This window comes from Artemia franciscana, chromosome 19, assembly GCF_032884065.1.
Source record: "Artemia franciscana chromosome 19, ASM3288406v1, whole genome shotgun sequence".
Lineage (NCBI taxonomy): Eukaryota > Metazoa > Arthropoda > Branchiopoda > Anostraca > Artemiidae > Artemia > Artemia franciscana.
This window is the reverse complement of record NC_088881.1, coordinates 17807988-17834740: the sequence shown is the minus strand read 5'-3', so window position 1 is coordinate 17834740 and position 26753 is coordinate 17807988. Positions and strand designations below refer to the sequence as shown.

The window sequence follows — 26753 nt, the reverse complement described above, 5'->3', positions numbered from 1 at the left end:
TGTAAAGGGAGACTGAACTTAAACAAGTTACTTCGTGTCTTACTAAAAATTTTAGAGCGTGCAGCATATTGAGCGAACTAGAATTTGAAAATATTTTGTTAATCCGTTGAGTTTGATATTTTGTGAGTACCATTAAACTTCATCCTCATTGCGCTGAATTATTTTCGAGTTTCTGGCAAAACTGTTGGTATTATTTCTCACTTTCAATAAAGCACAAATAACGGGTCAGGAGATTTCTGGTCTCCTTTTGCGTTTTGACTCTTTATTTACTCAAATTTTTAACTAAGCATCCTATCTCTTTCTGTTTTGTTTGTGCTCAATGGTGTCAATTCACAAAATTTGGGAGGGAAAATGCGAAGTGATTTTTATTTTCAAAATCTATATATTTTGTTCAATACCAAAGAAAAAAAATTGTCAATGAAAATACAAAAATGGTATTGTTAGAAATTTAAGGATGGGGGACAAAGCTAGGGAGAGGGGTTAACTGACCCCTATTTTCGTGCTGTTTTTCCCCAGAATAGAACAAACTTACACTCTGTTCTGATGCTGTCTTTTTCCCTTTTCATAGTTTTTCTTTAAACAACAGAACGAAGTAGGGTAGCCAATTTAACTTACCCGAGCAGTTCTTTTTATCTGTGAATTGGAAAATCAAAACATTAGTTGAAATTTACAATTAGACATTTAATGAAACTTAAAGCTAACAGTCGATTAAAAAAAATAAGCCCTTTCAACTGAAAGTAAAGAGGAATATTAAACTCAAAACGAACAGAAATTATTCCGCATATGAAGGGATTTCCCCCTCCTCAATACTTTGCTCTTCATGCAAAACTTCTTAGTACTTTTAGAAAAGCTTCCTATTCTAATTAAACGGCCCTTGTTTTTCAGGAGTAATTCTAAAGAAATTGGGACAAACTGCCAAACTTTAGCGTAAAAACCAAAGCTTTTTATTCCGTTATGAAGAAGCAACCCCTTCATAAACGGAATTATTTCTGTTCGTTTCAACCTTTAATGTTGCCCCTTGCTTTCCGTTTATAAAAAGTTGTTTTCTTTATTTAATTTCTAATCGTTTTTCAAATAATGCCGGTAAATATAGCACATCCTCCATGAAAAACTCCCTCTCTTCAAAGTCCTCCGTGGAAAATTGCTCGCACGTAAAATACACCCCCCCATAATATTCCTTCCTGGCAATTCCAACCTCGCTGAAACCCCCTCCCCCACTCTGTTAAATTCCTTGCAGAAGATTCAGCCTAAAAAATTCTTCTTAGCATACTTTCATGTGAAAAAGGCTTTGAGTTCCAATTGTTTTCTCGATCACTCCAGAAATCCTATTTCCGTGGAAATTGTTTCCCGGAAATTAAAACTCACTGAAAATTTCCCTCGGTCAATTCCCCTGGAACATATCGACTTGCAAAATGATTGAGTGAAGAGAAATAAGACAAATAAAAAGAATTTCGCTTAGGAACTCTGTCGAATCTCCCCAGTTTATAATTTACTCAGGAAAGTTCACTCCCGGAAATTTTCCTCTATACGGAAAATTTTCCCCATGAAAAATAAACCGATACACAAAATCACCCCCTATCTCCCCTATCACCCACAATATCTCCAAAGGCATTGTTTCGGGACTTTTCGACTATACTGAACAAAATCTTCAAATTTTGATGTGAGGATTTGGAGAAAAAAGTGATGTGCGAGGGTGGCTAGTTGCCCTCCAATCTTTTGGTCACTTAAATGGGGCACTAGAAAATTTAATTTCCATTGAAATGAACCCTCTTCCCATGTTCTAGGACCATTGGTTCGATAAGATCACCCATCGGGAAAAAAAACGAAAAAAAGTAATAAACGCGCATGTGTCATCTTTCTTACAAAAAAAATACAAAAGTCTACATTTTTGCAGTTAGGAGCTTAAAACTTCTACAGTAGGGCTGTCTAATGCGGTGAATGTGATCGTGTGATTTTCATAAAGATTTTTTTACTTTTACTGGGGGTTTTCTCCCTTTTTAGAAAATCCGGCAAATTATCTCAGGCTCTTAGCCTTTCATGGGTAACACTAAATTAAATGAGTCTTATATTTTTAGAATCAGCTTAACAAGCCAATCCTTTTAATGCCTCTATTGACATCGAAAATCTGTATTTTCGAGTTTCGGTTACTATTGAGCTGTGTCACTCCTTGCTTACAGATCGTTTCCAGGAACTGTTTGATGCGAAGGTTGTTAATGCGAAGGTTGAGCTGTTTCTTGACTATTCAAGTTCCGTGTCTTAGAACAGTAAAAATCAAACCATTAGTGATAATAAACTGCGATTGAGAGCAACCCTATTCACTTCCAATCCAAAAAAAGAAAACAAACAAACAATAGCTATTAGCATTTATTGCGAAGTTTTAAAAAAGGGGAGATAGCCCACCCAAATGAAGTATAATCTTGATGCAAACTAAACAGTCGAGCTCACCATGTTTGATATCCTAGAACAAATGCCTTAGAAAATATTACTTTTCTGTCTATAATTAAAATGAAATGAATCAAATAGTTCGCGGTAACGAAGTGTAAATAAAGAGGCAATTGGCTCAATAGTAACCGAACTTCTGAAAAGAAAGACTAAAGAAAATAAAAATAAATACACCAAAAGAATCAGCTCATTATGCTGATTCTAAATATATAAGATTCTTCAAGCTTAATGTTATCCATCAAAAGCTAAAGGCCTCAGAAAATTTGCCATATTTTCAAAAAAAATGAAGAAACACCCTCCCCCCCCCCCAAAAAAAAAGCCAAGGAATCTTAATGAAAATCACATCGTTGGATTCAGTGTATCAAAGAACTACACTTCAGAAGTTTCGAGCTCCTAAATACAAAATATTTGGAATTTTGCATTTTTTTAAACAGTTCGTGGTAACGAACTGTAGAAAGGAGCGACCTGGCTCAATAGTAACCGAAAGTCTAAAAAACAGAATTTTGATACGAATAGTTACAACAAAAGAATCATTTTAATGCTGATTTTAAATATACAAGTTTCATCAAGTTTAGTTTTACCTATCAAGAGTTACGAGCCTGAGAAAATTTACCTTATTCTAGAAAATATGGGGAAACACTCCTTAAAAGCGATAGAGTCTTAACTAAAATCACGTATGTCAGAGAATCCTACTGTAGAAGTTTCAAGCTCCTATCTACAAAAATGTGGAATTTTGCATTTTTTGCCACAAGACAGATCACGGATGCGCGCTTATTTGTATTTTTTTTTCAGGGGTGATCGTGTCGACCCAGTACTTCAAGAATGCCACGAGAGGGCTCATTCTGACGAAAATTGAAGTTCTAGTGCCCTTTTTAAGTGACCGAAAAATTGGAGGGCACCTAGGCCCCCTCCCATGCTCTTTTTTCCGAAAGTCACCAGATAAAAATTCTGAGATAGCCATTTTATTCAGCATAGTCGTAAAATCCAAAAGCTATGTCTTTGGGGACGACTTACTTCCCCCGAGTTTCTGTGGGAAGGGCTGCAAGTTATAAACATTTCAGGGGGAAAACGTTACAAACGTTTTTAGGGAAATTTTTAGCTGGATGGAGGGGGTTGAGGGGAGGGGGTTATGTCGGGGGAACTTTCTATGGAGGAAATTATCATGGGGAAAGAGAATTTCCATAAAGGGAGCGCATGGTTTCTTAGCATTAAAAAAAATGAAAAATTTAATATGAGAAAGTTTTTTCAACTGAAAGTATGGAGCAGCATTAAAACTTAACGGCTTTTGTGTTTCAGGGATTGGGATAAAATTTAAATTTTAGTGTAAAGAGCGAGGTATTGACGAGGGGATGAACCCCCTCATATACGTAGTAAAAACATACGAATACAGAAGTTCGCTACGGAAGCTAATTCGTAAGTTACTTGCATTTTTACTAATAAAAACGTTCGTAAAAAATAAAAGTTTTAGTTGCCTTTCTAGATAACAAAATAATTCGGGGGTAACTAGGCCTCCTCTTCCGCTTCTTTTACTCTCAAAATCGTCCGATCAAAACTATGAGAAAGCCATTTAGCCAAAAAAAATTAATATGCAAATTTTCTTTTAATTATTCATGTGCGTGGAGCCAAAGTCGAAACATGCATTAATTCAAAAACATTCAGAAATTAAATAAATAAAGTTTTTTAACTGAAAGCAAGGCGTGATATTAAAACAAAACAAACAGAAATTAATCCGTATATGAAATGGGCTATTCAAATGTGCCCTCCTCAATGCCTCGCTCTTTACGCTAAAGTTTTTTGCTGTTTTAAAGAGCAGAGTTGAGAGAAAGAGTCAAATTTTAGCGTATAGAGTGGCGCGTTGAGGAGGGAACATCCCATTAAATACACATAGTAAATTCTGTTCGTTTTAAGTTTTGATGTCACACCTTACTTTCAGTTAAAAAACTTGTTTTTTTTTAATTACCGAAGGAACATGACGCATGGGTGTTTATAAGCTTTTTTCATTTTTTTTCCATGTTGATCGTACCGAACCATTGGTCCAAGAACATCGAGAGAGGGCTCATTTGAACGGAAATTCAATGTTCTAGTGCCCCATTTAAGCGACCAAAAGACTGGAAAGTAACTATCCCCTTTCCCATGCCTCTTTCCCCCAAAACCCGTCATATAAAAATTCAAAGATAGCAATTTTGTTCAGCATAGTTGAAAGATCCAATGACCATGTCTTTAGGGGTAACATGAATCTCCACAGTCCGTGGGGATAGGACTTTCAGCTATAAAAACTTACCCATTGTTTACGTATAGTGTTTGTTATTTGGAAGTATACAGAAAGTTTTTGGGAAGGGGGAATTTTTCCCTTGGGGTGGGTTCCCATGAATGGTGGGTTGATTTTTTTTGTCTTACTTTTTCTTTGCCAACTCATTTTTTCATGTGGAGATGTTCTGGGGGAATTATCCTGGGGCTTTTTTTTGCGTGTTTATATTTTCGGCAAAATATTTCTATGGACGAGGGATTACTAAAGCCATCCAAAAAACAAATAGAAATTAAAGTTATTTTTTTTTTCAAATGGAAGTATACTAAGGAGAATATTTTGGGCTAAATGGTCGACAAAAAATTTTACGGGGGGGGGGATTTCCACTGGAAATGGAACTGTCCAGAGGGAATTTTATGAAGGGGTTAGGTGTATCTTACTTGGGAGGAAATTTCCAAGAAGCAGTTTCCCGTAAGAAGGGGAATTTTTCAAGGATGACGTGCCAGATTTACCAGTATTATTTGAAAAACAACCAGAAATAAAAATAAAAAGATATGTTTTTTAACTGAAAGTAAGGAGCAGATTAAAACTCAAAACGAACAGTAATTGTTCTGTAAATGAAAGGATTGTCCTCCTTCTCAATATCTTGTTCTTTACGCTTAAGTCTGTTTTTTATCCCATATTTTTAAACGGCTGCTGAATAGGAATAGACTTAATTAGATTAGGACGCTTATTTCAAGGAGCTAAAAGCTTTAACGTAAAGAGCAGGTTGTTGAGGAGGGGGCAACCTCTTCATCTACGGAGTAATTTCTGTTCGTTTTGAGTTTTAATGTTGCTCCTTGCTTTCGGTTAAAAATAAACATGTTTATAGATTTAATCTGGGTTGCAGTGGTAGCAAGCAATCAAACAATTTGTGGGAACAAACTGTAGTCAGGAGCGACCCGGCTCAATAGTAACCGAAACTCTTGAAAATGGAATTTTGATACCAATAGTTATATCATAAGAATCGCATTTTAATGCTGATTTTAATGCTTTTACATTATGGTTAATTAAATAGTTCATGGTATCAAACTGTAGTAAGGAGCGACTGGGCTCAATAGTAACCGAAACTCTAAAAAAACGGTATTTTGATACCAATAGTTATATCACAAGAATTGCATTTTAATGCTGATTTTAAATATATAAGTTTCATCAAGATCAGTTATACCCATCAAAAGTTACGAACCTGAGAAATTTTGCCTCATTTTAGAAAATAGGGGGAAACACCCCCTACAAGTCATACAATCTTAACGAAAATCACACCATAAGATTCAGCGTATCAGAGAACCGTATTGTAGAAGTTTCAAACTCCTATCTACAGAATGTGGAATTTTGCATTTTTTGCCAGAAGACAGATCACGGATTTGTTTTTTTTTTGTTTGTTTTTTTTTTGTTTTTTTCCCAGGGGTGATCGTATCAACTCAGTTGTCATAGAATGTTGCGAGAGGGCTGATTCTAGTGGAAATTAAAAGTTCTAGTTTAAGTGACCAAAAAAACTGGAGGGCCTCTAGGCCCCCTCCCACGCTCATATTTCCCCAAAGTCATCGGATCAAAATCCTGAGATAGCCATTTTATTCACCAAAGTCGAAAACCTAATAACTATATCTTTAGGGACGACTTACTCCCCCGCAGTCCCCGTGGGAGTGGCTGCAAGTTACAAACTTTGACCTGTGTTTACATATACATATTACATATACTGGGAAGTGTATAGACGTTTTCAGGTTTTTTTGGTTTAGGGAGGAGAGTTGAGGGGGGGGGGCTACGTGGGAGGATATTTCCATGGAGAAACTTCTCATGGGGTAAGATAATTTCATTGAAGGGGGCGCAGGGTTTTCTAGTATCATTTGAAAAAAACAATGAAAAAATAAATATGAAAAGTTTTTTCTACTGAAAGTAAGGAGCAGCATTAAAACTTAAAACAAACAAAAATTATTACGCATATGAGGGGTTTACCTCCTCGTTATACCTCACTCTTTACGCTAAAGTATTTTTAGTAATTTCTGCTATTTATTCTACGGCCTTTGTGATTCAGAGGTCATTCTTAAGGAATTGGGACAAAATTTAAGCTTTAGTGTAAAGAGCGAGGTATCGACGAGGGTTGAACCCCCTCATATACGCACTAAAAACATACGAATATAGAAGTTCGTTACGCAAGTTAATTCGTATGTTACGTATGTTTTTTACCAATGAAAACGTTTGTAAAAAATTAAAAGTTCTAGTTGCTGTTTTAAGTAATCAAAAAATTGGAGGGCAACTTGGCCTCCTCCCTCGCTCATTTTTTCTCAAACTGTTCCGATTAATTGCAATTAATAAATATGCAAATTTCGTATTAATTATTTATGTGCGGAGAGCCAAGATCAAAACATGCATTAATTCAAAAACGTCCAGAAATTAAATAAAAAAACAAGTTTTTTTAAATGAAAGTAAGGAGCAATATTAAAACTTAAAACGAACAGAAATTACTCCGTGTATGAAAGGGGCTTTTCCTCCTCAACGCCCCGCTCTTTACGCTGAAGTTTCTTACTGTTTTAAAAATAGAGTTTAGAGAAAGAGTCAAATATATACGGAGTAATTTCTGTTCGTTTTAAGTTTTAATGTTGCTCCTTACTCTCATTTTAAAAAAAAAAACTAGTTTTTATTATTTAAATCTAATAAGAAACGATCATGTCCCATAGTAGAAAACAAAATAGCCCATAATCCCTAAGACTAGAGTCAGATCAGAAAAATGGAGCTTTATCAGTGCCTTTTGTAATTGAAAGTAAAATAGTTTTTAAAATAGAATTAATTTTTATGAAAAAGTGCATTTTCCTATAGCGCTTTAATACCAAATATTATCATCATTATATTGCAAAGGAAGATCAAAATATAATATAATTAAGAACGAATTCTAGCTAAGAGTAAAATAAATCATCATATACCTTATTTTAGACTCGAGCTATTAACCCTACGATTATGAAACCTACGCTCTGCCGACTGAGTTACCGTGGCTTTTACATTATGGTTAATTAAACAGTTCGTGGTAACAAACTGTAGTAAGGAGCGACCGGGCTCAATAGTAACCGAAACTCTAAAAAGCGGAATTTTAATATCAATAGTTGCATCAAAAGAATTGCATTTTAATGTTGATTTCAGATCGGATTCAGCGTATAAGAAAACCCTACTGTAGAAGTTTGAAGCTTCTGTTTATTTGTTTTTTTTCCAGGGGTGAGCGTATCGATCCAATGATCCTAGAATTTCGTGAGAGTGCTCGTTTTAACAATAACTAAAAGTTCTAGTGCCCTTTTTAAGTGACAAGAAATTGAAATGCACCTAGGCCCCCTCCCAAGCTCATTTTTCCCAAAGTCACTCTGGTCATTCTGACCAATTAGTCATTCTAATACAAATGGTCATTCTGTTCAGCTTAGTCGAAAGCCTATTAAGCATGTCTTTGGGGATGACTTAATCCCCTACAATCTCCGGGGGAGGAAATGCAAGTTACTAACTTTGACCATTGTTTACATATTACATATTGGAATTTAAACTTAAAATGAAAAGAAATTATTCCGTATATGAAACGGGTTGTCCCCTCCTCAATGCCTTGCTCTTTACGCTAAATTTTTATTGCTTTAAAAAGCAGAGCTATGCCAAATAGTCAAACTTTAGCGTAAAGAGCGAGGCGTTGAGGAGGGAACAACCCCTTTCATAGACAGAAAAATTTCTATTCGTTTGAAGTTTTAATGTCACTCCTAACTTGCAGTTTAAAAAAAAACTTGTTTTTTTTTTATTTAATCAAACAGTTCGTGGTAACGAACTGTAGTAAGGAGCGACCCGGCTCAATAGTAAAAGAAACTATAAAAGGCGGAATTTTGATACTAATAGATATATTTAAAAAATCGGATTTTTATGCTGATTTTGAATATATAAGTTTCATCACATTTTGTCTTACTAATCAAAAGTTAAGAGCCTGAAAAAATTTGCCTTGTTTTGGAAAATAGAGGAAAACACTCCGTAAAAGTCATAGGAGATCCACGAAAATCAAACCATCGCATTCAGCGTATCAGAGAACCCTACTCTAGAAGTTTGAAGCTCCTATCTACAAAAATGTGGAACTTAGTATTTTTTGCCAGAAGACCGATCACGAGTGCGTGTTTATTTGTTTGTTTGTTAGTTTGTTTGTTTTCTTTGTTTTTTTCCCAGGGGTGATCTTATCGACCAAGCGGTCCTATAATGTCGTGAGAGGGCTCATTCTAACGGACATTACAAGTTCTAGTGCCCTTTTTAAGTGACACAAAAAACTGGAGGGCACCTAGGCCCCCTGCCACGCTCATTTTTTTCCAAAAGTCAACGGATCAAAACTTTGAGATAGCCATTTTGTTCAGCATAGTCGAAAAAATAATAACTTTGTCTTGGGGCTGACTTACTCCACACAGTCCCCGTGGGATTTAATTATTCATTTGTAGAGAGCCAAAATCAACAAGCATTAATTCAAAAACGTTCAGAAACTAAATAAAAAAAAAAGTTTTTTTAACTGAAAGTAAGGTGTTTATGATTCAGGGGTTCAAAAGAGCTATCTATTCTAACTAAACGGCCTTTGTGATTCAGGGGGTCATTCTTATAGAATTGGAACAAAATTTTAACTTTAGAATGAAGAGTAAGGTATTGACAAGGGGGCGAACAAAAACCAAAACTCAAAACGAACAAAAATTAACATGAGTACGGCTTATAACCTCTATGCCTTCTCAATGCCAGAACACAATTTGCACTTTGCTCAAAATTAAATTAAAAAAATTTTTTGTTAACTGAAAGTAAGGAGCGACATTAAAACTTAAAACGAACAGAAATTACTCCGTGTATGAAAGGAGCGGTTTCCTCCTCAACGTCCCGCTCTTTACGCTAAAGTTATTTAATATTTATAAAGTAGGATTGAGAGAAAGAGTCAAACTTTAGCATAAAGAGCGGGATGAAATATAAGTCATGAAATATAAGTTACATATATATTATTAAAGAGAGGCAAAACTTTTAACAAGGCACTGAATTTGAAAGACAATTTTTTTTTTTTTTTATTTATCTTCATCAAATACAAAACCAAAACACATCTTTCACAAAATGCTGACATACCAAGAAAAAATTTACAGTTTTAAAGACGTACGGCAATAACAAGTAAAAATATACATTCCATTAAAAATCACAACATAACCATAATCAACTCAAACTTCAAATCAATCTCTCTTATTAAAAAAAAGGAAACACAATATTTATTCACCACCACCCCTCCCCCAATGACTTTTTTTCTTGTTATTTATCTAGGGGTGATCGTATCTGGCCATTGTAGCTCAATATCACATGTGGGGGAATTTTACAAGGTATTAAATGTCCACAGGAGAAATTTTTTGCTCGGGCAACTTTCGGGGGGGGCGTCTATGGGGTAATTAACTGGACGTCTCATGTACTATTTTTTATCATTTGGTAGAAAAGCGGAATTTGTACTCTAGAATTCTTTGTCCAACAAGGTTATGATCAGTGTCAAGTACATTAAGCAACAAAATGATATTTATTTTCGTTAGAGCTTCACTAGAATATTTCTGTATTTTTGAAACATATCAGGGCTTCGTTATTGCTTTTTATCTTCTTTTGGTAATGATCTTAGACATTGGCCCTGAGATAAATCGGATATTGGAAATACTATCTTTTGATGTTGAAAGAGTGTCAATGACGTCACCCTGTGACGCCAGGAGCTTTAATTAATTACAGCCTTATGCATAGAAGCTTCTTTCGCAACAAACAAGGACGCCAGAAAAGTTTTCTTGGAAATATTAGTTTCTATGGAGATGATGAATCTCTATGACACATAATGAGCAAGATGTGCTATGACATAGAAGGATGAACATATTGCCTGTAATAGCACAATTAGTTAATTCGCTCTGTTTCAGTCTTATAGATAAAAAAAATAAAACATAATCTCTTCCTACCACTTTGATAGTGCTTAGAAAAAGCTCAAATAATCCTGCTGAAAAATTGGTTACACTAGGGGTCCTTTATGATCTACTACTACTACTACTACTACCACTGCTAACTCACCGCAGCTTCAAGCTGCCTGAGGTCAACACAGCTACTCATGTCCCTCCTCCATCTCAATCTATTCAAAGCCTCCCTCTTTATACCCTCCCACGAAGTTCCCATTTCCATTATATCTTCCTTTACGACATTCTCTCATCCTGACGGTGGACGACCTTCTTTCTTCGTTTACCCTTAGACTATTGGCCGAAAAGAACAATCTTTGGTAGTCTGTCATCCTTCATCCGCAAAATGTGCACTAGCTATCTCAACCTTAATCTCGTTACGACCCAAGAAAGCGGGATTGAACCACACTTTTCTTAGAGCCTACTGTTTCTTGATCTACTTCTACAAAAAAAAATCGGACAGGGATTTTATGACATAATACCGTGTTTGTGTGGGTGCAGTTGTGCAATGATTATTGTGCATTCAAAATTGAGCGAAACTACTCAAGATGGAAGAATCAAAACTAACCAAGAACAACTTGGAAACAAGAAAATATTCATAGACTAGATAGATTGCAGAATGATATTTATTTTGTAATCTTTTACTCAATCAAGAAAGTAATAATCGCCGTTTTTGTCAGGTAAATAGGTACATACTTTCCATGATTTGGACACGAAGCTATATTAGCAAGAGCCAAACAAATGTTTGCCTCGTTGTCTAACAAAGGGACCTCTTCCGATTTTGAACTTTTTGTTGTTTCGTCATTGAAAAGACAGTGTTTTCTCGAAAAAAAATACCAACGTCGTATATATAGGGATCACAGGCCAACTGTAGATTCAGTAACATTTCATTTGCAATTAGAGGAACAGAACATAAATTAAGCAACATTTCATTTTTAATTAGAAGAAAAAAGGATTGCACCACCTTCATTAAAATTCAATGCAGTACTAAAGAAGGTCAGTTAATGAACCCTCTAAATCAAGCGACTGGAAACTTTTAGTGACCCGAAAGTTATTATTTTGTTCAGTACAAATATAATTTGTTTTAATTCTAATATTTCAGCATCCCTACGATGAGATGACTGACTATGTCATCGAAATATTTAGAGCTTTTGTATATATCTGTTTCACTGTCTAATTAAAGGAGCTATCCCTATTTGGAACTCTTGTTTATTTCGTCATAGAAAAGGCAGTGTGATCTTAAAAAAAATCCAAAGGTAATATCTGCACACTAGAACTATTACTACTGCTGCTACTACTACTACCACTACTATGAATATTACCGCTACTGCTACTACTACCACTACAACTATACTGCTTCTGTAGCAAATATTACCAAGGCTGAGGGTATTGAAGGAAAATTTGAGAGAATACAAAGGGGAAAGATGCACAATATACTATATGTGCATCCAGATTTTTGAAAGGGTGACAGGAACTGGTAAGGTATTTAGTTGGAACTTCCAGAAAATGCCTAAAAGGGAAGATCAGCTAGCCAAAGGGCCGTGTGTGCACGAAACTACCAAAACTACTACTACTGCTACTACTAGTAGTACAACTAATCCAACTACTACTTCTATTGTAACCACTGCTAGCTCTATGAGTATTTAGATGAAAGTTTCAGGAAGGGTTGAGGAGAAAGTTCAACTAAACTAAAACACACAATGGATATACAGCCGTTTTGATATGCCGCCCTTTGAAGAACCGTTTTCTTCAAAACAGTCATAAGTACTAACAACTATGACTCTGGAGATGCCATACCCCCACAGGCCCCAGCGCAAGGAAAAAAAATTGTAATTTGTCAATTTTTTACATACAGGATTTTTACATGAGGAATGTTTACAGTCGATGTGTCTGAGAAGTCTAAGGGTGTATAGGTCAAATTTCTGGGAATGCTGTGGGGTGTTTTGACCTAAATCAAAAGAAACTGTGTGTATCCAGGTCATCAAAAAGACATATCTGCAATATCGAAAGGACTACTCATGACTGTGACTGGGATTACTTGTGACTGTGACTAATGTTATTTGCAACTATTTCGGAGAATTTTAAGGGGGGAATTGAACAAAATCAAAACAAAGTGTATTTGTGGTAATTGTCCAAAGGGTGTATCAGTAACATCTCAGGACGGCTAAAGGTATCAAGCTGTAACTTTCAAGGCATGTTCAGGGGTTAATCAAAAGTAATCAAAGGGCGTGTATCCCCTCCTCCAACCCTCTTATATGTGCCGTCCCCAACACTGTTCTAGACTTTGGAAACAATTTTATTCAAAATAGTTAAAAGGTTTAGTAACTCTTGCTCACTTTAGAAACAATTTAATTTAAAATAGTCAAAAGGTCTACAACCCTTGCACGGAGCAAGGGTTATTAGACCTTGTAATTTAAGAATGCCTAATATTTTAAGAATGGCTAAGGGTATTAAATTGAAAGTTTCAGGGCCGCTACTACTAATAACACAACTTATGTAGGTGTGACTACGATTGTGACTACTCGTCACTGCGACAACTTACGACTATGACTGCAACCACTCGTGAATACGCATACTTCTAATTATGGCTACTTTCAGTAACCTTTGTGAGCTAGTTGGACAAATTCAAATACACTATGTGCAGGCTGACTGTCAAAAAGGTGCATCAATAATTTGTAGGGAAGGGCTGAGGGTATTAAATTGAAACTTTCAGGGCATATTGAACAGTGCTTGGAGGGTAAAGGACATTTTTCGTCTTTTCTAGGTGCCCCCTTCAATGATGATCTAAGCTCCAAAATAACCACTCTTATTCAAATCGGTCAAAAGATCTAATAACTATGCATTTGAGGATGCCATGCCCCCCACAGTCCAGGGACAATGACTGTAAATTATGCCATATGCCTATTGTTTACAAGCATCATTTATCAGAGATAAAGAGCCAATATTTATAATAGTAAAGAGCCATCAGGGTTCAGTGTTCTATTTTTTCCAGAGGCACTTTATATGGGAAAGGGGTGCTCATATAAACTTTTTAGGGGGCTCAATTTATTGGAAGTTCTAGTATCCTTATTAAGAATCAAGAGTCATCAGACGACAACAAGCCTCCCTTCTTTATACCCTCTTTTCCCCAAATGTGTCCAATAAATTTTTGAGATAGCCATTTTATTCAAAATTGCCCAAAGGTTAAATAAAAATACCTCCGAGGTTGAAACCCCTCCCCCCCCAAGCCTAGAGACAAGGGTTGTAAGTTATGTAAGTTGTCATTTGTTAGCATTTAAGGTTTTTACGGGAAGGGTGGCCGCATATATTTCGAGTAAGGCTAATTTCATTTGAAACTGAAAGTTGTAGTTCCCTTCTAAAGAGTCAAAATTGATCGGAGGGCCACCTGACCCACCCCACACCCTTTTTTTCCCGAATGCTTCTGACCAAAACTTTGGGATAGGCATTTCGTTTGAATCAGTGCGAAGGTCAAATAACTAAGCTTCCAGATTTAACACACACACCCCCCCTCTCACTCCACAGGAAAAGTGCTCTAAGTAATGCAAGTTGCTCAGTGTTAGCATGTAAGATTTTTATGAAAGTGATTGTCGTAAAAACTTTGGAGGAAACTCGTTTGGTTGGAAATCAGAAGTTTTAATGCCGTTTTTAAGAGTTAAAAGTGATTTCACAAGGTAACCAGCCCCTCCCCACGCCCTTTTGCCCAAACCTATGTAATTAAAATTATAATACACTCCTTTTTTAAAATAGTCGAAAGGAAAAATGAGTATGCCTCTTGAGTTGAAAAAACCGTCCACAACTCCCAGGGCAAGGGCTGTAGGTTAGTCAAGTTGCCCATTGTTAATATGTAAGGTTTTTATGGAAGCAGAGGTTGTGTAAGCTTCGGAAGAGACCCATTTAGTTTGAAATTGAAAGTTCTAGTTCCTTTTTAAAGAATTAAAAGGGATTGGAGGGCAGCCAGCTACCCCCAGCGTCTTTTCCCTCCAATAGCATCTAATCGAAATATTGAGATAGTTATTTTATTCAAAATATCCTGAAGGTAAGATAATACTGTCCTGGATTTGAAACCCTCCCCTTACAACCTTGGCAAGGTCTGTGATTTACGCAAGTTGTTTATTGTTAACATATAAGGTTTTTATGGAAGATGGGATCGTGAACACTTTGGAGGAGGCCCATTTGACCGGAAATCAAAAGGTTTAGTGCCCTTTCTAAGACTCGAAAGCGATCAGAGGGCAACCAGCCAACCACACAGCTTTTGTTTCCCCAAATACATCAGATCAAAATTTTTGAATATTCATTTTGTTCAAAGTAGGTAAATTGTATAATTTGCGATTATGATAATGATGATTATGTTTTTGCCCCCTCATACAAAAAAAAGAGCGAGCGGGATAATAAAAAAGTAGCAAAGGAAAAACAAAACGCTTCAGCACCAAAGAATAAAATGAAACAATAGTTTCTCCATTCCCACTTGTTGAATAGATGTAGAAAGAAAACTCAAAACAATGTCTTAAGACGCCTTTTTTCTGCACTGTTATCATTAGATGGCACAACGACAATTTGGTATACCATTACAGAGATCTGAATTTTAGTCTATCAGTTTGTGTAAGCTAATCCCATAGCGGTGATGCATAAAGAAAGTGATAGAGAGCAGACGCTGCATAAATTTTTGCAAGAATCTACCTGTTCAAGGTAAATTTTAGAGAGACAAGCTTCCCGTAGCTTGAGTAGACATTGAGGGTAATTTTCTCACTTATTAGTAAACTGGAACCTCTGATAACATAATCGTGTGTTATTCCCAGGTACTGCGTGGATTTTTCTGGGAAAATTTTCAGTCATATATGTATGATCACTACAATGCTACTTGCATGCCAAGGAAGAAAATCCCAATGGCTTCATCTTTAATGCAGTGAGTCTCAGACCGACACATTCGTATTCAGTTAACAGGTGGTCAGTATTGTCTTGTAGAAAAGCAATGGTACAGCTTAACGTCAGCAGGTCGTCAGCTTGCGAAAGCAGGCTGGGGTCGCACGGATTGATACTGAATTCTCCTGGAATTTTTTTTGTATTCTTTATTTTAGGGTATTAAACAGGGTAGGATTTAACACAGATCCCTGCTGAAGGCCTCACATGAGTCTAATTGGTTTGCTAAGGTGATCTACTGTCAGTCTAACTTTCACAAAACTGGCCGAATACCAGAAAAACAAAAGGTCTACGACGTGAGTTTTCACATTAAAATCGAATAATTTCAGGACAACATGTTTTTCAATTGAAAAAAATTCTTATTTTCAAAGGTTTTGTTTTTCAGTGATTCCATTTCTTTTCTATTTGCAGATGAAGAGGCCGCAATCACATTCATGCTGATTTTAAATATATAAGTTTCATCAAGTTTAGTCGTACCCATCAAAAAGTTATGAACCTGAGAAGATTTGCCTTATTTTCAAAAAAAAAGAGGGAGGGTTACGTGGAAGGATCTTTCCATGGAGGAATTTGCATGGGGGAAGAGAAAAATATAGATGCCTCAAAATTTTGTTTGGATGTTTGTTTTGAGAAATGACGGGCGTGGGAGGCTGGATGCCTTCAAGTCACTTTTTATTCTTAAAAAGGGCACTATAACTTTCAATTTCAAATTAAATGAGCGCCATTTAAAGCTTATCCGACCACCCAATCCATAAGGACCTTAAATGTCCCCAAGACATAATTTATAATCCTTTCCTTAGGGCTATGGGGGTTGTGTCAATCCTGAAGGCACTGCTATATGTTCTAAGGACTATTTTGAACAAAACGGCTATCTCATCATTCTAGTCAGATGTGTTAGGTGAAAAGATGGGTAGTCAAGGGGCCTAGCTCTGTTACATTCCTTTTTTTGACTATAGCAACGAAATTTGTTGTGTAGCACGCACATTTGCGCAATTGTGGCACTTTGGAAACTGACCGTAGTGGCATTCCTGGTTAGGCATTGCCCCCACGAAACATGTAAAGATCACCAAATAGGATCCAATCGCCAAAGAGCAATTGAGTTTTGAAAATTAGGGGAAAACTCAGAATCATTGACCTACCTAGAGAGACATGGCTTTGATTTTGGCACCAAAACTGGATTGTTTATCAACAACTGGTTAAAAAGATTGATGACTTGACATTCTTTACTAAAAATCAGAACTTGTTAATTGGAACCACATGTTTTTGAGCCTAACACATTAATTCATAGGAAAAGTGTAAACTGTTAAGCAGGTTGGTTGAAAAAAAGGGAAAGAATGGAAACAGATTCACGCCTTAGATGTAATTCGTAAACAAAGTTTGTCTATGCTAACATGCTAATTGCTTATTCAAGAACAGGCTTAGACACAAGAATTAACGTCTGGAGGAAGATTGAAGTAAATAAAAAAATTACATAATTTGTATGAAAATGATGATAAATTATTGGAGATATACAAACAATTTCGAGACTTCAGGGCGGCAAATGGTCCCAAAGGTGTCCCTCCAATAGCCTACGAGTTAAGTAAAAACTAACAGTTGGGGCCCGATCCTCTTGATCATCACATAAATATCAATTTCCTCTTATATATAGATTAACCTAGAAAATCACTTCATTTACACGTTAAACTCTTGTAAAGGCTAGCCTGTTTTCAAAGTAGTAATTTCGCAAAAGGGAATCAACTGGTTTGTACCGAAGTTACTTTTATTTTTTAATGGGCTAGCTAAATCTTACATTAAAATATAATTTACGGGCAAAGCAAATTCAATTTTGGGTCCCCTTTGATTTTATTGGCCAACGGCGTTACGTGACGGTGAAAGAGGCAACCTTACCTTTTTTATTATTATAATTTTTTCCCCAGACCCTCAATATTATATGGACGGGACCGTCTTAGAAACTTCGGAGGGGGCTCTTTTTATTGAAAATTAAAGAGTTTAATTGTGATTTTTAAGAATGATATCTAATGAAGGGCACGTACCCCCAAACACTTTTTAGCTGCCCTTCCCCAAAGACATCCAAATAAAATTTGAGTTTGCCATCTTGCTCAAAATATTTTACAGGTCCAATAATTAGGCCTCGTGGGATGAAGATACCTCTCCCCCTGATAAAATGGAGCAACGGCTGTAAGTTAAGATAGTTTCGCATGTTGAGATATAGGTTACGTCATTGGGAAAGCTGAGTATATCTGATGATGGGTTTCCAAAAATGCTAAGGGTATTAAGATGAAAGATTCAGATAATGCTGAGAGATATGTTGAAATGAGCCAAAACAAACTATTTACATACAGGTTCTCAAAAGGGCATGTCACAGTATCAGTGTAAGGGACATATCTATAGTAAAGGCCACACGGCTCCAATATTTTATTATTCATTATTTGTTTATCTATTTTTCCCAGAGGCACTTTAAATGGAAGGAGTCGTTGCATAAACTTCGGAGGGACTCATTTGATTGGAAATCGGAAGTTCTAGTGCCCTTTCTACAAGTCAAAACTGATAGGAGGGCAACTAGTCCTCCTGTACCCTTTTTTTACAAATGCATCTGACAAAAATTTTGAGATAGCCATTTTGTTAAAACTAGTTCAAAGATCATATAACAAAACTCTGGTGTCAACACAACCCCTCAGCGTCCGAGGGTAGGCGTTGCAAGTCATGTCCATGGGGCGTATAAGGTTCTTATTAAAGGGATTAAACAAAAAAAAACAAGTTTTTTTTAAATGAAAGTACGGAGCGACATTAAAACTTAAAACGAACAGAAATTACTCCGTATTTGAAAGGGGCTTTTCCTCCTCAACGCCCCGCTCTTTACTGTTTTAAAATGTAGAGTTAAGAAAAAGAGTCAAACTTTAGCGTAAAGAGCGGAGCGTTAAAAGGCCGTAGAATAAATAGTTGAAATTACTAAAAATACTTTAGCATAAAGACGAGGTATTTATCTCCTCCTAAATACCTCACTCTTTATGCTAAAGTATTTTTAGAACCCATCATATGCGTAATAATCTCTGTTCGTTTTAAATTTCAATGCTATTCCTTACTTTCAATTGAAAAAAACTTTTCATGTTTATTTTTCCATTGTTTTTTTTATAGTAATGCAAGAAAATCCTGCGCCCTTTTCATAGAATTTTTCTTCCCCCATGACATATTCCTCCAAGGATTCATCCTCCCACATAGCCCCATCCCATCAATCTCACCCCCCAAACCAAAAAAAATCCCCCTGAAAACGTCTGTACACTTCCCAATAACCATTACTATATGTAAACACTGGTCAAAGTTTGTAACTTCCAGCCCCTCCCCCAGGGATTGTGGGGGAGTAAGTCATTCCCAAAGACACAGTTACTATGGTTTTCGACTATGCGGAACAAAATGGCTATCTCAAAATTTTAATCCGTTGACTTTTGGAAAAAAATGAGCGTGGGAGGGGGCCTAGGTCCCCTCCAATTTTTTGATCACTTAAAAAGGGCACTAGAACTTTTCATTTCCGTAAGAATGAGCCCTCTTGCGACGCTCTAGGACCACTTGGTCGATACGATGACCCCTGGGAAAAAAAACAAAAAAAAAACAAACAAACAAACAAATAAACACGCACCCGTGATTTGTCTTCTGGCAAAAAATACGAAATTCCACATTTTTTTTAGATAGGAGCTTGAAATTTTTGCTTAGGGGTTCTCTGATACGCCGAATGCGATGGTGTGATTTTCGTTAAGATTATATGACTTTTAGGGGATGTTTCCCCCTATTTTCCAAAATAAGGCAAATTTTGTCAGACTCGTAACTTTGGATGAAAAAGACTAAATTAATTGAAACTTATATATTTAGAATCAGCGTGAAAATTCGATTCTTTTGATGTATCTTTTAGCATCAATATTCCGTTTTTTTAGAGTTTCGTTTACTATTGAGCCGGGTCGCTCCTTACTACATTTCGTTACCACGAACTGTTTGAACACAGGGCAAAGTTTGTAACTTGCAGCCCCTCCCACGGAACTGCGCGGGAGTAATTCCCCAAAGACATAGTTATTGGATTTTTTGACTATGGTGAATAAAATGACAATCTCAGAATTTTTATCTGGTGACTTTGGGGAAAAACTGAGCGTGGGAGGGGGCCTAGGTGCTCTCCATTTTTTTGGTCACTCAAAAAGGGCACTAGAACTTTTAATTTCAGTTAGAATGGGCCCTTTTGTGAAATTATAGGACCACTGAGTCGATATGATCACCCCTGGGGGAAAAAAATAAACAAATAAACACGCATCCTTGATTTGTCTTCTGGCAAAAAATGCAAAATTCCACATTTTTGTAGATAGGGGCTTGAAACTCCTACAATAAGGTTTCCTGATACGATGAATCTGATGGTGTGATTTTCGTTAAGATCGTACGACTTTTAGGGGGTGTTTCCCCCTATTTTCTAAAATGAGGCAAATTTTCTCAGGCTCGTAACTTTCGATGGGTAAAACTAATCTTGATGAAACTTATATGTTTAAAATCAGCATTAAAATTCGATTCTTTTGATGTAACTATTGGTATCAAAATTCCATTTTTTATAGTTTCGGTTACTATTGAGCCTTCATACAGTTCGTTACCACGAACTGTTTGATGCTCGTATAAACATCAGAGAGGGCTCATTTTGTTGGAAATTGAAAATTCTAGTTAACTTTTTAAGAGTCAAAAGAGATCGGAGGGTATCTAGCCCCCCCCCCCAAGCCCTTTTAACTAAGAACCATCTGATAAGAACTTTCAGATAGCCATTAAAAAAATGGTTCAAAGTTTATATAATGAAAACTCCATGATCAATACAATTCCTCAGGGCCCCGTGGCAGCCGTTTTAAGTTATGCCGTGGGGGTATATATGGTTTTTTGAAGGGGTGCTCGTACAAACTTCAGAGAAGGCTCATTTGATTGAAAATTGAAAGCTCTAGTTCAGTTTTTGAGAGTCAAAGGAGATTGAAAGGCAACTAGTCCTTCCCTCCCCCATACCCCTTTTCCACTAAATCCATCCGATAGAAATTTTGAGATTATCATTTTGTTAAAAATAGTTCAAAGGTCAGAAAACAAAAACTAAGGTATCAATACATCCCCCCAGGGTCCTGGGGCACGCGTTGTAAGTTATACCCTTGGGGCGTATATGGTTCTTATGCAAGGGATACTGTATAAACTTCAGAGAAGGCTCACTTGGTTGGAAACTGAAAGTTCTAGTTCCCTTTTTAAGATTCATAAGAGATCTGAGGGCAACTATCCCTTTCCCTCCCTTCTTCACACATCTTTTTTCTCCAAGCCCTTCCGAAAAATATTCGAGATAGCCATTTTGTTTAAAATAGTTCAAAGGCCAGATAAGAAAAACTGCAGTGGCAATACAACCCTCCAGGGCCCATAGGCCAGGCGTTGTATGTTATGTCCCGGGAGGTATATGGTTCTTATGAAAGGGGTGATCGTATAAACTTCAGAGAGGGCTCATTTGATTGAAAATTGAAAGTTGTAGTTAACTTTTTAAGTTTCAAAAGAGACCTGAGAGCGATTAGCCCCTCTACGTCCTTTTTTCCCAACCCCATCGATAAAATTTTAAGATAGCCATTTTTTAAAAATAGTTCATAGGTCAGATAAGAAAAATTCTTGTGTAGAGACAATCCCCCAGGGCTCGGGGACAGGCATTGTAAGTTATGACCTGGGGGCGTATATGGTTCTTGTGGAAGGAATGTTCGGATAAACTTCAGAGAGGGTTCAGTTGATAGGAAACTGAAAGTTGTAGTTCACTTTCTAAGAATAAAAAGAGATCCAAGGACAACTAGCCCACCCCCACACTCTTGTTTTCCCCCAACCCATTCAACAAAATTTTGACATAGCTATTTTGCTAAAAATAGTTCAAAGGTAAGATAATAGAAACTCCAATGTCATCACAATCCCCAAGGGCCCGGCGGCAGGCGTTGTATCCTGGGCGTAATATCCTGGTGGTGTCAATGGTTCTTATGAAAGGATTGCTCGTATAAGCCTCAGAGAGGGCTTTTATGATTGGAAATTGAAAGTTCGAGTTAAAAGAGATCAGAGGGCAACTAGCCCCTCTGCGCCCTTTTTTTCCTCAAACCCATCCGATAAAAATTTCGATATAGCAATTTTGTTAAAAATAGTTCAAAAGTCAGATAAAGAAAATCCTGGTATCGACACAGCCCCCCAGGGCCCGGGGCAAGTGTTGTAAGTTATGTTCTGGTGGCATATATGGTTCGTATGGAAGGAATACTTGTATAAACTTCGGATAGGGCTCATTTGATTGCAAATAGAAAGTTCTAATTCAGTTTTTAAGAGTGGAAAAGAATTTGAGGGCAAGTAGCCCCCCTAGCCCTTTTCCCCCGAACCAATCCGATAGAAATTTTGAGATAGCCATTTTTTTTTTAAATAAAATAGTTCAAACATCAGATAACAAATACTCCGGGGTCGATAAAACCCCCAGAGCCCGGAGGTAAGTGTTTTAAGTTATGCCCTGGAGGTTTACAAGGTTTTTATGTAAGGGGTGGTCGTATAAAATTCGAAGGTGGCTCATTTGATTGGAAATTGAAAGTTGGAAGACGATTGACCGAAAAGAACAATCTTTGGCAATCTGTCATCCTTCATCCGCAAAATGTGTCCTAGCTATCTCAATCTTAATCTCGTTACGGCCCAAGAAAGTGGGATTGAACCACACTTTGCTTAGAGCCTACTGTTTCTTGATCTATTTCTATAAAAAAAAAATGGACAGGGATTACATAATACCGTGTGTGTGTTGGTGCATTTGTGCAACGACTATTGTGCATTTAAAATTGAGCGAAACTACTTAAGACGGAAGAAACAAAACTAACCAAGAACAACTCGGAAACAAGAAAATATAGATAGACTAGATAGATTGCAGAATCATATTTGTTTTGTAATCTTTTACTCAATCAAGAAAGTAATGATCGCCGTTTTTGTCAGGTAAATAGGTACATTATTTCCATGATTTACTAAGTACCGCACCTCAAGTGCACTTTATAGGTAAAAAGTATATATATCTACCATGATAGGGCATATAATAATGTGTTCTCAGAAAACGCTACTATAATTGAAGTAATACTTGGTAAAATGGTAGTTGTCAGGGATGATAAATTAATTGAACAAATAATGGGAAAAAAATCAATCTTCAGAAAAAAACTATATTCTTTTCAATGTTGAGAATTTCACTGGGGTGGTAAAAGGTCCTTTAGGGTTAGCCTTGCCCAATCGTACCCCCTGCTGACCATGCCCATGCCCGAGCAAACGGAGGGACACAAAGAAAACCGACGAAGCCAGCTCACTCAAAGATAAGATAAATTAGTCTTTATATTTTACACAGAATATTTTTGAACTATAAAACATGCATTTGCTTTACAAATCCGAAAAAGATAGAGAGAGAAAAAAACATAATGAACAAACGGAAATGTTACTTGATGATACCATGCGTGGGACACGAAGCTATATTAGCAAGAGCCAAACAAATGTTTGTTTCCCTGTCTAACAAAAGGACCTTTTCCTATTTGGAATTAAATAAAAAAAAACAAGTTTTTTTTAAATGAAAGTAAGGAGCAACATTAAAACTTAAAACGAACAGAAATTACTCCGTATATGAAAGGGGCGTTTCCTCCTCAACGTCCCGCTCTTTACGCTAAAGTTTGACTCTTTCTCTTAACTCTACTTTTTAAAACAGCAAAAAACTTTAGCGTAAAGAGCGGGACGTTGAGGGGGAAAAGTATCAGGGGAAAAACCCCTGATCCTGGGGGACCGAGGGTCCTGGGGGGTTGTATTGATACCTTAGTTTTTGTTTTCTGACCTTTGAACTATATTTAACAAAATCATAATCTCAGAATTTTATCGGATGGATTTAGTGGAAAAGGGGTGTGGGGGAGGGAAGGGCTAGTTGCCTTTCAATCTCTTTTGACTCTCAAAAACTGAACTAGAGCTTTCAATTTTCAATCAAATGAGCCTTCTCTGAAGTTTATACAAGCATCCCTCCAATAAGAACCATATATACCCCCAGGGCATAACCTAAAACGGCTGCCACAGGGCCCTGGGGGATTGTATTGATCCTGGAGTTTTCATTCTATAAACTTTGAACCATTTTTTTTTTAATGGCTATCTGAAAGTTCTTATCGCATAATGTTTAGTAAAAAGGGCTTGGGGGTGGCTAGCTACCCTCCGATATCTTTTGACTCTTAAAAAGTTAACTAGAATTTTCAATTTCCAAAAAATGAGCCCTATCTGATGTTTATACGAGCATCCCTTTCATAAGAACCTTATACGGCCCATGGATATGACTTGCAACGCCTGCCCTCGGACCCTGCGGGGCTGTGTTGACACCAGAGTTTTTGTTATATGATCTTTGAACTAATTTTAAAAAATGGTGCAGGAGGGCTAGTTGCCCTCCTATCAGTTTTGAATTGTAAAAAGGGAACTAGAACTTCCGATTTCCAATCAAATGAGCCCCCCCAAAGTTTATGCAACGACTCCTTCCATTTAAAGTGCCTCTGGGAAAATGGGAAAACTGATACTGTGACATGTCCTTTTGAGAACCTGTATGTAAATAGTTTGTTTTGGCTCATTTCAACATATCTCTCAGCATTTTTGGAAACCCATCATCAGATATACTCCGCTTCCCCGATGACGTAACCTATATGTCAACATGGGAAACTATCCTAACTTACAGCCGTTGCTCCATTTTATCAGGGGGAGGGGTCTCGTCACCCCAGGAGGCCTGATTATTGGACCTTTCAAATATTTTGAGCAAGATGGCTAACTCAAATTTTAATCGGATGTCTTTGGGGGAAGGGATGCTAAAAAGTGTGTGGAGGGTACGTGCCCTTCATTAGATATGATTCCTAAAAATCACAATTAAACTCTTTAATTTTCAATAAAAAGAGCCCCCTCCGAAGTTTCTAAGACGGTTCCTTCCATACAATATTGCTTAGAGAAAAGGAATAATGCATTGAAGCCTTGCTATTCTTTACATATGCAGCGCTATTGCGCTACCTGTAATAATTGCGAGTCAGTGGCTAAAATAATAGGTTCAACTTTTTTAATTTATTTTTAAGTATTGTTCAAGGATTAAAAACTCATTTTTTAATATTCCAATGACTAACTAACTAATAGCTCTCGCACGAATAGTGATTCATGAAACGTCTTTTTTTAATGAATCGCTCAATCGTCTAAAATCGCTTGAGTAGTTTCATGAATCGTAAAATAATTTTGTTTCTAGGAAGAGTGTTTCAAACCATGACCAAAATGTGTTGGATCTGTTTGGACTCAAACTCTACCTGTGTCACCTGAGTTAACCAGTAGATTACAAGCCCCTGACATCTCATATAAGGGTTCTGTTGCTCTTTCCTCTTCGGATTATTAGAAATCATTACCTGTCGTAATGGGAATTCTCGGACTCTGTGAATACTGCTATTCCTTCGAGACAATGTCCCCATGATTTCAGATTCAGTCCGTAGGATACCAGAATTTATACTAAGATACTTGGTTCTCTCCAAGCATAGGAAAATCGCACGGAAAATTCAGATGTGCACATGCGTTTTTCCTTGTGTCTTAAAAATGATACATGAGTTTTCGGGATTGTTAGAATATATTTTTGTGTGAATGCACTGGTAATGAGCATGTTAAACTACAACGTCTGTACTTGTGCTAAATTTTTGCTTTCTAATGTATAAAAAAAAGTATTTTTTTAATGAAACTTTTGTTTGTTTATTCAGATTTTGAAATTTTCCTTCTAGATTTCAACCGATTTAAAGACTTTCAAACAGCTGGATCTGTCCATCCCTAGTGAGGTTAGGTCTCAAACTAAAAATGATAAATTGTTAGGGTTATAGCTAACACATTAATTTTCTTGCTTAGCTTAAAATTAAAACAAACGACAATCCAAGCGCACAGAATAATTTTCTTCAGGGTTTGGTAATCTTACTCCTTATAATTATTAAGTGGGAAATACTCGTAGCCAATGACTCATCTACGTGATGTTTTGCAGAGATTACCTATAACGAGCGCTCCTCCCCTATAGCCTACAATTGGAACAAGGAGGTTTCAAATCCTTACAAGAGAGCAAAATTTTTTTTCTTGTTTCACCTGTTATCTAACAGGCCCTGCTATAAGCAGGATATACTTCTGCCAAAAGATACTTTTGTATTTCTAAGAACCCCATCGGGATTTCTTTTATAACGAACAGTTAACCAAGCATTAGCTAAGATAAAAAAGTAACAACTAAATTTGGTTAATGGCAAAAAGGGAACCCTATGAGAGGTGGTACGCACAATACGAATCTAATCGTAACAAATACTTTGTATATATTTTTTTTTTTTTTGTATCTGAAGTACGCAATTGCTATATTATGTTGTCTAATGGTTTCTATTGCAATAAAAGCAAAAACCAAGATCCAGTGAGGAAGAGAAACTGAAACGAGAACAGAATCGGATCTAAAAAATTTCTAGGTTTAAATGTAAATGGACTGACGCAAAAAAAGAGAGACAACAGCTTTTAAGAGAATTCTTTATGAAAGAAAGTAAAGAGTTACAAATAGATAATAAATGCTTGAAATAGTGTCGGTAGTGTAACAGTGGTATAGAAACCTCAGTTTGAGCCAATAAAAGTTAGAATCGAAGAAGAAGGAAGCATCATCAGTTGCAAGATAAACAGAAGAACATAACTCAATGTATATACTCTATACGGATCCCAAAACAAGAAAAGCAGAGTGCAATTTTTCCGGTAAGATATTGCTGTATTTATCCCCCAAAAATACTGACGAATTGATACTGCTTGGAGATTTTAACTGCATAACAAGTAAGAAAGAGTCCATAGTCCATGGTTGAGCTAATAAATGGACTAGAACTGGTGTATGTCTAGGAAGAACTTAAGAATATAAATATCTTTGCAAGAATGAACTAGATACGGGAACGTGAAAGTGGAGCAATACTTGATAGAGATTACGGATTAAAAATACCTGTACAAAGCACGACAAGCACAGAACCCAAGATTCACTGCCAACAACGCAGTGTTAGTGAGAAATGCAAGGAAGAGAAAGAAATTTATATTGAAAATGAATACTGCAATTCAAAGAAGTGGTGAATTTAAGTCAAAATAGGGAAAATACTGAATTCGATGAAGGG

General features: G+C 36.6%; 1 protein-coding gene across 1 annotated transcript in view; it reads right to left on the bottom strand.

Moving 5' to 3' along the window:
* Positions 1 to 25100, bottom strand: part of LOC136039364 (serine/threonine-protein kinase meng-po-like) — a 31099-nt gene extending 5999 nt beyond the window's left edge. The window contains exon 1 of the mRNA XM_065723030.1: positions 25005 to 25100. Coding sequence (XP_065579102.1) covers positions 25005 to 25067 — 63 coding nt within the window. The 5' untranslated portion in view covers positions 25068 to 25100. The remainder of the gene's footprint in view (positions 1 to 25004) is intronic.
* Positions 25101 to 26753: the final 1653 nt, after the last annotated feature.